The sequence below is a fragment of the Lycium ferocissimum genome, chromosome 7 (genome assembly GCF_029784015.1).
Source record: "Lycium ferocissimum isolate CSIRO_LF1 chromosome 7, AGI_CSIRO_Lferr_CH_V1, whole genome shotgun sequence".
Taxonomy (NCBI): Eukaryota; Viridiplantae; Streptophyta; class Magnoliopsida; order Solanales; family Solanaceae; genus Lycium; species Lycium ferocissimum.
Window position 1 is genome coordinate 44314182 of NC_081348.1, and position 15239 is coordinate 44329420.

General features: G+C 35.4%; 2 protein-coding genes across 2 annotated transcripts; one reads left to right on the forward strand and one right to left on the reverse strand.

Annotated features, from left to right (window-relative positions):
• Window positions 1-41: 41 nt before the first annotated feature.
• Window positions 42-5218, reverse strand: LOC132065285 (NADH dehydrogenase [ubiquinone] iron-sulfur protein 7, mitochondrial). Its single transcript, XM_059458602.1, has 2 exons — window positions 4848-5218; window positions 42-539 (listed from the first exon to the last, which is right to left on the reverse strand). Exons 1-2 carry the CDS (start codon window positions 5216-5218, stop codon window positions 305-307), a joined length of 606 nt encoding a protein of 201 aa, XP_059314585.1. The 3' UTR covers window positions 42-304.
• A 3170-nt stretch (window positions 5219-8388) lies between these two features.
• Window positions 8389-12864, forward strand: LOC132062878 (uncharacterized). The gene is made up of 6 exons (XM_059455353.1): window positions 8389-8567; window positions 10081-10151; window positions 10256-10320; window positions 10869-11354; window positions 11983-12073; window positions 12531-12864. Exons 1-6 carry the CDS (start codon window positions 8426-8428, stop codon window positions 12615-12617), a joined length of 942 nt encoding a protein of 313 aa, XP_059311336.1. The 5' UTR covers window positions 8389-8425; the 3' UTR covers window positions 12618-12864.
• Window positions 12865-15239: the final 2375 nt, after the last annotated feature.

Sequence of the window (15239 nt, forward strand, 5' to 3'; positions counted from 1 at the left end):
GTGTAAACACCGAACGAGTAACTATTTCCATGCATCAAGAATGGGTTCAAGTTTCAATCTATCAATTACACTTCACAACCAAAACATTTGAATTCGGCTGCAATCCATTCCTCATTTTTTAGAGGATGCACAGCAGCTTTATTAAAGTATCAACTGCAGAAAGCTTAAATCGTACCACTAAATATAGGATTAACATACAAAATAAGCATAGAAGGTTCAGAGAGACCCATAGTTCACTCAAAAGAAAAACAAGATGATCTCTCCCCTTGCATAGTAAGTACTGGGCAAAGGCCATATAAAGCTCTTATTGAGTCCACCACATAAGGAGATCCTTGCGCCTATTTATCTTCTTCTGAAGTTGAAGAATTCCGTACAGAAGGGCCTCGGCAGTAGGTGGGCAACCTGGAACATAAATGTCGACAGGGACAATCCTGTCACAGCCTCGCACGACAGCATATGAGTAATGGTAGTACCCTCCACCGTTTGCACAGCTCCCCATTGAAATGACCCACCTTGGCTCGGGCATTTGATCATAGACCCTGCAATAAAATGCAATATGGCTTAATATTTTGACTCACTAAAACAAAAAGGGTACCCTTACATAAAATTACCATCATCATTTCAACTATTCTGTTTTTCGGTGAAGGTCTAAACGATTGAGCTGTTCAAGTCATTAACTACAAAATTCCAGAAAGGTGACAGACATACAAGATTTCCTTAGACATCGAAGAAAGTCTAGAAAATGTAACATGTAAAATTCAAGCTAAACACACTGGAAATGCACCTGCAGCGGAATAAAGTAAAGGAATTTTGGAGAATTTCGGTGTGCTGCTTGATCAGATGAGCAAAGGCGCACAAGTTTAGGATGCTAAATTTAGAGGTCTAAAAGAAAACTGGCAAAGAAGAGAATGAGAAAGTACAAGATCAGACAAGCCGAATAGGAATGCTCAACGTAATGGATGAAAATTTCCAACAAAGGTTTGATAATTGTTTGAGCATGCTAGTACAACTTTCAAGGGTCCAGATAGTTTCAATCCTTTGTTTCAAACAGGGAGCAGTTCTGTTTTGATTATATATAAGCCATCAACGTCAATCAGTCAAGGGTGATTTTTATAATTTAAAAACACCATGACTTTTTAGGTAAAAAAATAATCACATCAGCCTATAGGATCACTTCTTTTTATAACTGAAAAATTTCCTAGGGCTAGTGGAGAACAGTTCAAAACTCGGTGGCTAATGGCCCACCCATCTACTCTTATCAACTTACTTACTAGGCTTTTGTCTGAATCAGGATCCAAACCCATGACGCATGCCTAACCAACACATCATAAGTTACACTGTTACCACTTGATCATAGCCCTAGGAGCATTTCTTCGCGCTAAATTAATAAAATTCTTACCGTTCTCAAAAAGCAAGTGAAACATAAACAAGCTTCTGATTTAAGATATTGGTCATTGCAAATAAAAAACTTTTAGATCTTATTTATTCTCATCTCGAATGGAAGCAAACAAGTTGCCCTGGTGTAAAGGGGAACGCTAAAGAAATAAAGGATGGAGAAGAACAGAAAGTAGAAATCACTTTGTTTTGCTACTCCATATTCACCACTTTCTTTTGCCCAACTGTAGCCAGATCCGCCCAAATGTACGTGACAAATTCAGACTGATTCTATGTCCCATTAATGATTATTTTTTTATAAGGCCATTAATGAGTGTTTTCAAAGGCTCGTTTAAACCCTACTTGCAGCGCTTAGCCTCGCCTAGGCAGCACATTGGTGCAACCACCCTAGTGCTAAAGCATGCACCGATGGGCTCAGTCTTAACTCTTAAGGAGGAAAATGCTGAGCAATAAATATTAGTAGTTTGATCTTGATTAGTATAGTTTTCACTAAATTTTCTGGATAAATTGTATAGGTTTTACTTCACAGTTTCACGTAATTCCACTTCTTATATTATTTTGTCCCTATAATTTATTCTCTGTGCATAAATTTATCTTGTCTAAGAAAATTAATCAATGTGCTTATAATTATGTTTGCTTGTATACATGCATACATATTCTTTAACCTTTATGCCTTTTGTCTTTGACAATAAAGTGTATAATTCAAGGAAGCTCCCATATCCATCTTCTTTTACGCTTTAACCTACCACAAACTGTTATACTGCATAGCAAGACAATGATACACTCATAAATGTTGATCTCCCCGAGTTTATTGCATAACATAAATACTTCTAAGTTTCACATTGACATTCAACGTCGTATCCTTTAAAGTACAAAATCATAGTGCTATAGAACCAACAGGCAGGAAAACAATGACAAATGTCAGCATCAAGACGTGGCAGACAGAAATGAAGTAAAGAGAGGAAGGCCACCACAACAAATATACAAGTTGACCAATACGATACATTAATACCAACAAAAGTGAAGCAGTCAAAAAATATATATAACCCACCGACTATATACATGTTTTTTTTTATCATTGTCAATAATCAAATGACTAATTTAGCTGACCATTGAAAAAGACAAAAAAGACACCACTAGTGAGAGGGCAGACTATAGTCATTATACCAGCAGAAAAATGTTGGTCATCCAATATTTATGTGCGCCGTCGTTATATTGAATGCTAATCTCCCTAACAATCTGCAAATTGCTCATCCCAACACCACATTTAAATGCTCAACTTTGTCACATTACTAACCAAAGAGAGTTTTAAATAAGGGAACACTCATTTTCCAATAATTAACATGAGCAGTCATCAAAAGATGCAGTACGATTATGCCTCAAACAACTGGGCAACTACTAACCAGTTGGGATGATCGTGGGGACATGGCAAGGCAGAAGAACTGGTGAAGTTTAATCCCACATACATTTGATGGACCATCTGGAGGGAGAGAAACTCAAGACGCTTGAAGACATTATCAGCACTGAGCAGATGATTACGACGAACAGTATTTTCTTTTTCACTTTTGGTGTAAAGAAGGTTCTCAGATGATGTAGTTTCTAGCTTAAACACCGTAGAATCCTTGTAACCGGCTACAAGGCTTTTTTGTTCGGTGTCTTGTAAATGTTTTTCCTACTCTTAGCACTCTCTTTGTGCTAATGATTTATATTATTGTTACCTTCCTTAAAAAGAAGAAGAAGCAGTACGATGTTTTCAGCATTTTGTGTGCAAAACATTTGCAGACAAATTCTTCAGCGTGTTTGCACAAAAAACCACATGTACTTTAGTTAGGGTTCCTTAGAGAACATTAACAGCAACAGTTTAAAGAATCCTGGTGAACCACATGTTGCATTATTCGCATACCAGATTATTCTGATTGTCATCCCACTTGGTGATGAACTATGCCGCTCCTGTGAGCTATGTTCATTCTGAGTCCTACTAAAAACATTCTACCAATAAAATTCAAAGCGTGGTGAAGTTTTGTCCAATTCTCACATTATTCCCCTATACATTACACAGCAACAGTGCTCCTCTACTCTACACCAAAAGAACAGTTACAATACTACAATCCAGATCGTCCTCCATCATATCTATGTTAAGACTATACAAAATACCTGAACAAAAAAGAGGCTTGGGAGACTGTAACAGAGAACAGAGCAACAACTAATTAAACGAATTTACTAATATTGTAGGCATATCAGATCATCGACCTAAGATATCACATATTCCTGCCGGTGACGTCATAGAGGGATGTTGTGCGTTACCTTAGTTCTTTATCTCATTTTGTCTTTACTTATTATCTAATAATCCTATTTTATCCCTTACCCTACCTTTTTATAATAGCTCTACCCCATAACCTACTTTTCTTGTAGGATTATCCTTCAACTTGCTGATGTGTAGCATTATGTAATGACCGGAAACAATACAATCTATCCAAACATTGTATTCATCAAAACAATAAATACAATACAATATAATATAATACGATACATTATGAAACGCAATGTAACAATCATCCAAACAAAGTATAAATGGGAGAAACGATGGAGACACGTGGAAACAATACAATCTATGGACCGAAATCTTTTGGGGCTGCTTTCGTGGAGTATTCATCAAAACAATCATGACTCGTGATTTCAGTATTAATTGCATTTCAGTATTAATTGCACCACTTTTTATGTAATATGATACATTATCAGAAGATATTCTAGTCGATAGTTTGTAACAATCATACAGGAAAAAATGAGAAACTCTTGTATATCAATCATTAGAATTTATACATAAAAATGAGAAAATGACTAAAATTTATACGTATTTGCTAAACAGAGCAGGTGCCATTTTGTTGGTTAGTGTACCAGCGAACAATCATAACATCGGATTGTCTAGGACTAGGTCTAAATATAATACCAAATCTACCAATAAAATTCAAAGCATGGTGAAAATTCTCATTATACATTATACAGCAACAGTGCTCCTCTACTCTACACCAAAAGAACAGTTACAATACTACAATCCAGTCCCCCATCATATCTATGTTAAGACTATACAAAATATCATTTCCACACAACACGCCAATCCAAAAGACAATACCTTATTTTTTCTTCTCATTTTATCTTTACTTATTATCTTTATTTTATTATCTTTTTATAATCGTATTTAATCTTCTTTATTATCCTTCAACCTGATGTGTAGCATTATGTAATGTAAAAACTCCAAACATTGAAATAATACACTACAAACCATTACTTCTGACTCTATCTATCCAAACATTGCATTCATCAAAACAATACAGTACAATACAATACAATACAATACAACACATAATACGATACATTATGAAACAATATGTAACAATCATCCAAACAAGGTGCTACATGGAAAAAACCGGAAAAATGAGGAAATTTATACGTACTTGCGTAGAGCAGGTGCCATTTTGTTGGTAAGTGTACCAGCAACAATCATAACATCAGATTGTCTAGGGCTAGGTCTAAATATAATCCCAAATCGATCGAAATCGTAACGCGCAGCACCAGCGTGCATCATTTCAACAGCACAACACGCCAATCCAAACGTCATAGGCCAAATTGAACCACGCCTAGCCCAATTCATCAGATCGTCTACTTTAGATATCACATATTCAGCTGGTTTCGATATTCCCGCCGGTGACGTCATCGCCGGTGGTTGTGAGCCAGTGTTTGCGGCCAGTGACGTCATCGTCGCTGTTCTTTGAAGGAACGGTGTCGTTCCGGTGAGCATTTTCGCGTTTCGAGCGATAAACGCCATTTTCTAGAAGGTTCTAGAAGGTTCCGGTGAAGAAGAGGAGGAATACGAAGGCGGTTAGGTTTTGGTTGTGAATTTGATTTGATCTGAAAATTACATACATTGGGTGTTGTTTTTGTCGAATTAGGCAGATGAGGCCACGTAGAACTGATCCAACGGTCACCAGAAAAGATGGACACGTAATTGCATGGTATGCCCTTCAAATGGACTGGTCTTTAATTTTCCAACAAAGCTGGACACGTAATTGCACGGTTTGGCCTTCAAATGAACCGGGGCAATTCGCAGGAATGTCATTATTTGGGGGTGGTCTTTAATTTTTGTCCATTAAATTGATGGTCCTTAATTTGTATCCATCATTATAATTTTTTAATTTTGGGTTTGAACTCTCGCTCAATCAAAATTTAAAAAAGAAATCGTAAGGTAGAGCTGGATTTGCAGGGCAGAATTTTGAAGGCAATTGGCCAAAACTTAAGGCATAGTTTTGAAGGTAAAATTCTGTCTTGCGAAATTCTTTTTTTTTTTTACTGAGATAGTAGTCCAACCTAGAACCTCGGGATATTAGGTAAAGGCCAAAAATTAAAGACCACTAATTTAAGGGACAAAAATTAAAGATCACTCTAAAAGAAGGACAATCCGCACAAAAAAATAATGAACTGGTCTATAATTTTGTCCTTCAAATGGGTTGGTCTTTACTTTTTTCCATTCAAAATTGAACTTATGCTTAACGGGATGAGTTTTTTTAAGAGCGGTGGGATAAATTATGAATATTATGAAACGTAAATTATGTCCTTTTAAGCATATGTTTGATTTTAAAAGACAAAAATTAAAGTCCAGTCCACTTGAAGGCCAAAAAATTAAAGACCAGCACAAAATAGGAACACAAGTGCCAATGACCCACACCTCGATCGTGGAGTCCACTGGGCTCTGCCTTCATTGGGAGAAGTTAGCAAATACGTAGCCACTTTTCGGATCGCTAATTTAACTTTAGTCATGACTCGTGATTTCAGCATTAATTTCACCACTAATGTAATTTTTTTTTTTTTTTGGATAAAAGCATTCTTACCTATAACACAGAAAATATTCTAGTCTAGTGTACTATATTGAAGTTTGAATTTTAGGGGTAACACCCTATCACAATTGTTTGAGTTCGAAATTGGCCTATAGGTAAAATGTGCTGAGTTTGAAAGGTGTAAAGGTGTGAAACTCTTAGGGAAAACTATCATTAATTTCCCATCCAACCCAAACTAATTAGCTGTCCATATCTCCTCCCAAACTACTTTTGCTTCTACCCCATTGTACCCAATCTAATTACTCGATGTGCCCCCCCCCCCCCCCTCCAAACTCAACCATCCTCCTGATATCGTATGGTATATTTATATATCATGATGGTATCACGGAGATAGTCATCCATAATACATTTTCAGTATATTTATATACCGCGATGGTATCATGGTCCTGATGAGTGTCTCATTGAAGGACTAAAGTAGTCATCCATGATACCCTCACAGTATATGTATATAAGACGATGGTATCATAGAGATTTTTTTTCGAGAAAAGTGTGTCATTTCTAATAAATAAACATGATCATTCATAATACCGTCTCAATATATTAATATACCATGATGGTATCTTGAAGGACTGAGAGAAGGACTGAAGCATCTCCATGATACTATCTCGGTATATTTATGTACCATGTTGGTATCATAACTGGGGGCATTTCGGATAAATATTTTTAATTTTTTCTGGAGTACGAAAATAATTAGGATATAAACGGATAATTATTTTGGTTTGAGAGGGCATGCATGATCTTTCCCTTATATATTATCTAGCGTTCTAACAAAATTTTCAAAAAATTCTTGTTGCAATTTTATAGCTAGGCTTATTCGAACTCCGAGATGCAATTTTATAGCCAAGCTTGTTCGAACTCTAAGGTGCAATTATGGAATTTCAATTTCTATAAGTTGAGATTTGGAGACATTATAATTTAGTTCAAAAGAGGTATATCATGTGAAATAAATATTTTCATGTTCTCACACACATTTATTTTAAAAGATAATAGCTATTTCCCGTGTTTTAATTTATGTGAATCTATTTGATTGGACACAGAATTAAAAAAAAAAAAAGGGTGGGGGGATTTTTTTAAATTTGTGGTACTAAATGAGTCACATATATTTTTTGTGACTATAAATCATTGCATAAACGTAAATTATTTCCAAATATAGGAAGATGTTATTCCTTTATAAGAAAATGTGTTCACATAAAATGAAATAAAGGGAGAACATATATTAATATAATTTTGATAAAATTGAGCCGAAGGTCTATTGGAAACAACTTCTCTATCTTCACAAGATAGAAATAAGGCCTGCGTACACTCTATCCTCCCCATACTCCACTTGTAATAGTACACTGAGTTTGTTATTGTTGTTATTTTGACAAAATTATATACTGAGTTAGCATACACGTACTGATATATTAATTTCATATAGCCACTTGATATAATTAAGTAGTAATATTACTCACTCTAATTTATAATAAGTGTCTACTTAGCCGTTTTACTTTTATTCAACATAAGTATCCACTTACATAATCAAGAGAGAACTAACTCTTTTTTCATATTTGCCGTTATTAAGTACTAAGTGATCATATTTTGATGTGTCAAGTTAATAGTAATATATAAATTTTAATTAAGGATAGTTCAGTCAAAATACATATTTTTATTTATGTTCGTATTTTTTTAAGGGTATCTTTAAAGACTAAGGGCTCGTTTGATATGATGGATAAGAAATAAGTAATTCCGAAATTAAATTTGAGATGAGTTTATCTCATATTTGATTAGGATAAAATTGCGGAATAAACTGATTCTCAAATTATTTATTCCGAAATTATAATGTTATTTATTCTCGTGAGAGGGTGAAAACTAAACCACCCCTAGGTCTAGGGATACTTAATTTAAACTGCAGGAATTATTTCACACGCTCAAACATGTATGTGACACTGACACAAAACCTACGCTGACCTTAGATTCTCCAAACGCAAAAAATAAACTGAAGCAAACAAAAGTACATACAAAAAAATAGAAAAACAAAAGTAAAGTTAGATATTCTTTCTCTCAAAAGTTGCAACTTTTAATCACTATAACCAAAAACCAAAACCAATCTCTTCTTTCTTCATTCTCAATTACTGGAAGTAAAATACTACATTTGATTGATAATGGCAGATAAGCCTAGTAGAGCACTAGTATTATACGGTGACGGGTTGGCCCGATCCATTGACCCGTCTCATACACATCTCCATTCTTTTGCTTCTCGAGCTTCTTGTGGCTTCTTATCTCTTCCTCACTCTTCCCCATCAGGTCCTTTTTTTTTTTTTTTTAAATCTCAAAATCATTCCTTTTTGATAATTCTTACATTGGTTTATGCTCTTTTATCATTTTTAGTCCTTGAGTTTGTAGAAATTGCAAGTTTTTGAGTAGAAATCACTCTCCTCCTTCATTTTTTTTTTAATTTAATTTTTTTCACCTTTTTTAATCTCAAAATTGTTTCTTTTTTGATAATTCTTATATGGGTTTATACTTTTTTTGATCTTTTAATCCTTGAGTTTATTGAAATTGCATGCTTTTTGAATAGAAATCAGTTTGCATATATTATGTCTAATTTGTGTCAAGTCCCTTTTTTTTTTTTTGGTTCCCAAAATCATTTCTTTTTGATAAATTTTATGTGGGTTTGTGATGTTTTTCAACTTTAATCCTTGAGTTTGTATATGCAAGAATTTTGGGTAGTTTTCTGGGGCTTCTTCAGGTTTTTTTTCTGATTTTTTTTTTTATCTTTTTTTTTTTTTTTTAAATCCCAAAATTGTTTCTTCTTGATAGATTTTATGTGGGTTTATGATGTTTTTTAAATCCCAAAATTGTTTATGTGGGTTTATGATGTTTTTTAATCTAGGAGTTTGTAGAAGTTGCATGCTTTTGAACAGAAATCAGTTTGCTTATGCAAGAATTTGTACTTTTTAATACTGAAAACATCAATGTTACACATTACCTGCAAGGGTGGCTCAGTTGGTTGAGCATGGGGCTTTCATATGGAGGTTTCAGGTTCGAACCCCCTGCCTTACAACAGCAAGGATTTGCCTTCTGGGTTGAGCTCGTCTCACGGGGCTTGCCTAGTGCGGGTTATCTCTCCTGTGTGGTTTGTGTGGTTTGCGAGCTATTGCATAGGAGTTGGGTTTATCCTATGTGCACCCGAAGGGTAGCGGCTGCGGATTCCCATGTTATCAAAAGAAAAAAAAAAAAAAACATCAATGTTACACTTTAATTAAGTCCATTTTTTTGTCAAGAGTCTTTTAGTTTGGTTAAAGACAAGAGGTTCTGATGTTTACCTTTTCTTACTTTTTATTAATCTTAATATAATATCTTTTTGATAGTTTTAATCTGGGTTTATGCTCACTTTCATTTTTAATGCTGGAGCTTGTAGAAATTGCTCGCTTTTGAATGGAAATCAGTTTGCATAAGCAAGAATTTGGATATTAAAAGAAACTACTGTATACATCAATGTTACACTTACATTATGTCCATTTTCTGTGAAAGAGTCTTTTTTCTTAGTTTGTTTATAGACTTGTATGTTTGATTCGGAATTTAGTGATTTTTCCACTCTATAGCCCGGTGGCTATGATTTTTATTGTTATGTTATGCCTAGAGGTTAGGGTTTTTATTCGTAAGAAAGCATCACGACTTGTTTTCTAAATTAACGAAAGTATCTGTCATGGACAGTACAAAGATTGTTGTTACTTTACAGTTCATGTTGGGAGTCTAATTACTTTTTGTACTTCTTATCTGTCATTTTGGAATTTACATGGGCATTAGATTGCAGAAAATGAGGATGCAAGAATAGTCAGAGAATTCGCTGAGCTAGTGGATGCAAGTGAAGCTTATCTTGCTCTGGTGAGATGCAATTACTCTGTTTATAGAAATTACTAAATACTATGTGTATCTCTTAGCTTAATTAACACATATTGTGCTAAAAATCTTTCCTTTCTGTTGTTAAGAATGGGGAAGAATCTTCCGAAACTCAATCTGAGCGGAAGCATGTAGCAGCAACCATATCAGAGAGGTAGGACTATGTTTACATGTTGGACTTCTTTCGATCTGATGTTATTTAGGCTGAATACATCGACAACACCCTTAAACTTGCAAATAAATTTCATTTAGACGCTCGAACAATGACTTATTCCAATTGAGAATCCGGACACATGATAAAGTGTTCCTATTAAGAACTTCTGGCTCAAGCGCCCGTTACGTAGATAAGTTAATCACGTAAGATATGTGACCTCCTTTAATTATACACATCAACATCAAATGGAATAGGCCTGAGGTTTTATGACTTATTGAGGCTAATATGTATAATTAAAGGAGGTGATATATTTTAAGTGGTTAACTTATCTACGTAATGGGCGCCTGAATACACATGCAAAAACTTTTACAAAATTTGAGTAAGTGTCCAATAGAAACACTTTATTATGTGTTCAGGTACTCAATTGGAATAGGCCATAGTTCGAGTGTCTAAATGAAATTTACTTGCAAGTTTAAGGGGTTTTCAATGTACTTTGTCTATTATTTATATTGTTGAAAAGACTGTTTTTCCATCAAATTCTCATTCAGGTTTATGGGGATGAAAGCTGCTGTCATCACTGGAAATTTAAGACTGAAGAGTTTCTGCCTTAAGCTTGGCTTCACCGTCTTAGAGCTGAGTGAGGTTGTTAGTAGTGTTACTGACCAGGTTGATTCATCCGCTTTAGCCTCTGAATTGTTCAGGTTGTTGGGTTTTCAAGAAGGGAAGACCTTAGAGTCGAACCAATTCGATTTAGTTGTTCTTCATGTTGGAGCTGGTCAAACGACAAATTGCCTCAAAGACTTGGATCATGTCAATCGGTTGGTTGGTACTTTGGTGCAAATGGCACATCCTGGAACGGAAGTAGGTTCTAGGTTGCACATGTCAGTTTTATTGAGCTATGGTGCTGTTCGTGAGGCTGATGATTCCACGTTCTCTATTGCTGACACTAGACATGAGAATAACTCTAAACTTTCTCTTATTTTCCCTCGTCAAAGTTATACAATTAAAGAAGGAAAACCACGACCGAATATCAGGTAAGTGCAATCTTTCCACTTTCATTCTGTATCATCCATGCATAATGGCGGAAAAAATGACAAAGATGGTCCCTTATGTTTGAGGTAGGTTCAATACAGTTCCTTAAGTATGTATTTAACAGTTTTGGTCCTTTATGTTTGCCAAAAGTTAACACTTTTAGTCTCCGTTAAATATTTACCGAACTCAGTCTTTTCGATTTGATGAAACTATGAAAAAGAAAAATAAAATTAGCGGGAATTCACATTTAGAGGTACAACTTTTGTAGTTTGTGCTATTTTTGACTTATTGTAGAGTTTGGTGCAACTTTTTGAGGTGTAATTTCTACTATTTTTTTCTTTTTAGTGTCTGGTGCAGTTTTTTGTGTTGCACATTAGGTTTTGATAGGACTTTCTTGGTATTTATGGTTAAATTTTTTGCCCACTATTTCCGTCAAATCTAACGAACATAAATTGTTAAATATTTGATGGAGACTATAAGTCTTTAACTTTTGGTGAACTTAAAGGACCAAAATTGTTAAATGCATACTTAAGGGACTATTTTGAACCTATCCTCAAATGTAAGGGACTATTTTTGTCATTTTCTCCTATATTACCCACTCATAATGGTGACTGAGGTATTCTTTAACAGGCAGCATTGCCCCATGTTAGTGGCCCAGTGGCAGAATGCTGTGACTCGAAAGGATATGACAGAAGCATATTCATACAAGGATTTCAAAGAGGTATGATTGAGAAGAGCGTAACGCTGAGAAGAGCGAAACGCTTTATACATACTTTTTTGGGGATTTGCCTGGTCCTATTGAGCCATAATAAGTTTCTTTCTCAAAGAATGCTTCATGCTCTTATACAGTCATGTTGCTTTCAAATACACTAAGCATCTTTAACACTTCATATTTCTCCTAATTTTATTAAGTCGTGTAGACAGCCGGCAGAAATACAAGAACAATTGTGTCTTTTACAATGTGCAGAACTTGCATCATCTTCCAATATTTTGAGTGTCATTGTCAATTCTGTTCTGATTTTTAATTACTTGTAGTATCCTTGATTTTGTGCTTGATCTCTACTCTCTGTTGCTATTACATACAACACCTTTGAAATTTATCGGTGTCACAAGAGTTATTGTCTGCTAACATGGATATTTAAGATCCTAATATTTTTTTTTTCTCATCTTTCGGCCAGTATGGCGCAAACCTTGTGATTCCAACAGATAGATTTCTACATGAAGTGGCATTCAAGCTTTGGAAGGCTCCAAAATACGGAGCGTGAGGTAGAAGCCCAGAGAGAACATTGGTAAATTTTCTGTTCTAAATGAAAAGACATTCCAACATCCTGACTTCAGATTTGTCATTTTGGTCCTTTGTTTTATAAAGGGGCTAGATCATCAGCGGGGACGTTTCTGATCGCCAGAAACTCCATGTCCTTCCGGGAATAACTAGAACTAATAATCAGTCAACGGGATTTTCATGGCATCTCTCTCGGTTGTCGTATTTTACTTATTGGGTGTACAATGTACTCTTTTTGGTAACATAATCAAAGTCTATCGTTCTTTCTTGATATTGTGGTGAAGAAAGGCTAATGCTTGATATTGCATATTACATCTTGTCTTGTTTTGCCTTGTGGAAGAAACGCTCTGCAATCTTGGATTTTCCTTTTGGCTTACAGAAGAAATACTATAAGGGCTCGTTTGGTATGATGGATAGAGAAAAATAGTCCTGGGATAAAAATTAGTACTGCCTTATCCCACGTTTGGTTGGAGTTGAGGTTACCAAACTCTGAGGTGTCGGTATCAATTTATGCCGAAGCTCCACATATAGAACCACATTTTTTTATCCCATCGGGATTGTTAGGTGGAATAAGTGTTTTTTTATCCCATCTTGAGGGTGGAATAACTAATCCCGGGATAACTTATCCCGGGATAAGTTGTTTCCAACCAAACGAGCCCTAAATCCCGTAAAGACTTTCCCTTATTTGTACTCGTAGTGCGTGTACCCAAGGGAAAGCCTACAGGTCAATGAAGTGTGTGTAAATCAGGGTTCAAATCTAACTATTTGCTTTAGTCTTGATGGACAGAATTACACAGTATTTGTACTGGTAATAGGTAGCAGGTACCCAGAGGTTTTTGGTTCAAGCTTTGGGAATAAAAAATCCCGATGGTAGCAGGCGCCCAGAGGTTTTGGGTCCAAGCTTTGGGAATAAAAAATCCTGATGAGGAGTAGTACTTTCCCCTTTAATGGGCCCTAATCAGCGTGAATTCGGATTTGTCTAACTAGTGAATTTTGGTTACCAAAGATAATACCAACAAGACAAGAAGGTTTCATTTGGTAAATTTTTTCCAACTGTTAAAGTTTGTTAAGTCAGCGAAAGATAGCAAGTACTCTCCATAGGTTATTTGAGGTGGATATAAGTTAATCCAAATACTATTATTGTTAAAATTAAAGAAATCATTGGCTTGTTATCTTGCAATGTGCGTTAAGTACCCAATGTTGTTCTACCAACTAAAGAACGACACTTCCATATTTTTTTCATTTTAGTCTGTTGAACAAAGAATGACACTTGTCCATATTCGATGTAATGTATTAGTGCATTAATAACAACATAAATATTACATGAAAATGAAAGAGTGGAGCCTAGGACCTTAGGTCGCATGTCTTACAGCATGTTTGGGTGAGTCGATTAAAAGTAGTTTATAAGCATCAAGTGATAAAAGTACTTCAATGTTGAAACCGACTTCATAAATAAGCAGTCATGTATTTAGATAATTGTGTTAAATCATCCAACTTGCGCCTGGTTTTAGGAGCTGCGCCTTTAACAACATGGATCGGTAGTAACAGGAGATACAACAATATGCACTAAATTTGGTACCTTACATATAAGGTTTGACACACACAAACTGCATGAAGAGTTGGGTGCAGTTTCTGTACTTACCTTGGTGCTTCACCAGCCTCAGACTCATCATCTTTTTTTTTTTTGTTTTTTGGATAATCGAGAAATCTCTTGTGAGTTAGTTGGTCCAAACCCAATTGTGGTGACAAGTTAGGAGCTCAGGGACGTGTGAACCGGTCCCTATACTCCGCTCCCACTTAAATACCAGGCTTCAATCAGTAATAAAGGTTCGAGCTTGTAACGTGCGCTTAACTCACAATTTGTTGTATCCTTTTCATCGAACCAAACCCCTAGAGATCAAATGATCTTGCAAGACTCAACATTTGACTGTTTTCATTACGACGTATGATACAGGTGCGTCAGCAAATGAAGAAAATAGCAAACATATTGAAGGTCCCTCCTACCAAAAATACATCAAGTAAAAGTCATTCTTAAATATGGGAGGTAGCATGCATCTGCAGGAGTAGTTGAGGTGGGCGAAAGTTGACCTAGATATCATTGTTATCACAAACAGTACAACAAGTAGTAACTTCCTGCTGACATGATGTATAAGTCTTGTCACAAAAGAATGATTTAGATAGTCAAGAGATAATACAAATGAAAACTGCATGTACACCAATTTTTTGAAGCTGAATACTGACCAATCAACAGGAGTGCAATACTATTTAATAGTAAATCTTGGAACATTCAGAAATCCAACTCACATAAAGTAAATGTTATGCTGAGTGCTCAAAGGTATAGGTAAACAAGAATCCTCTGCATATCCCTTAACTGAAGGAGAAATAGTAATTCAGATTTTGGCTGACTGATATTTTCAGTACTTGAAGACTTCAGTAGAAATAAAGATTGCAAATAGTTCACTAGCAATCATCAGCCATCAAGCAGGGAAGGCAGCAAATACCAAAACATAGCCCTTCTTGTTGTAATAGTTCACTAGCAATCATCAGCCATCAAGCAGGGAAGGCAGCAAATACCAAAACATAGCCCTTCTTGTTGTAATAATTT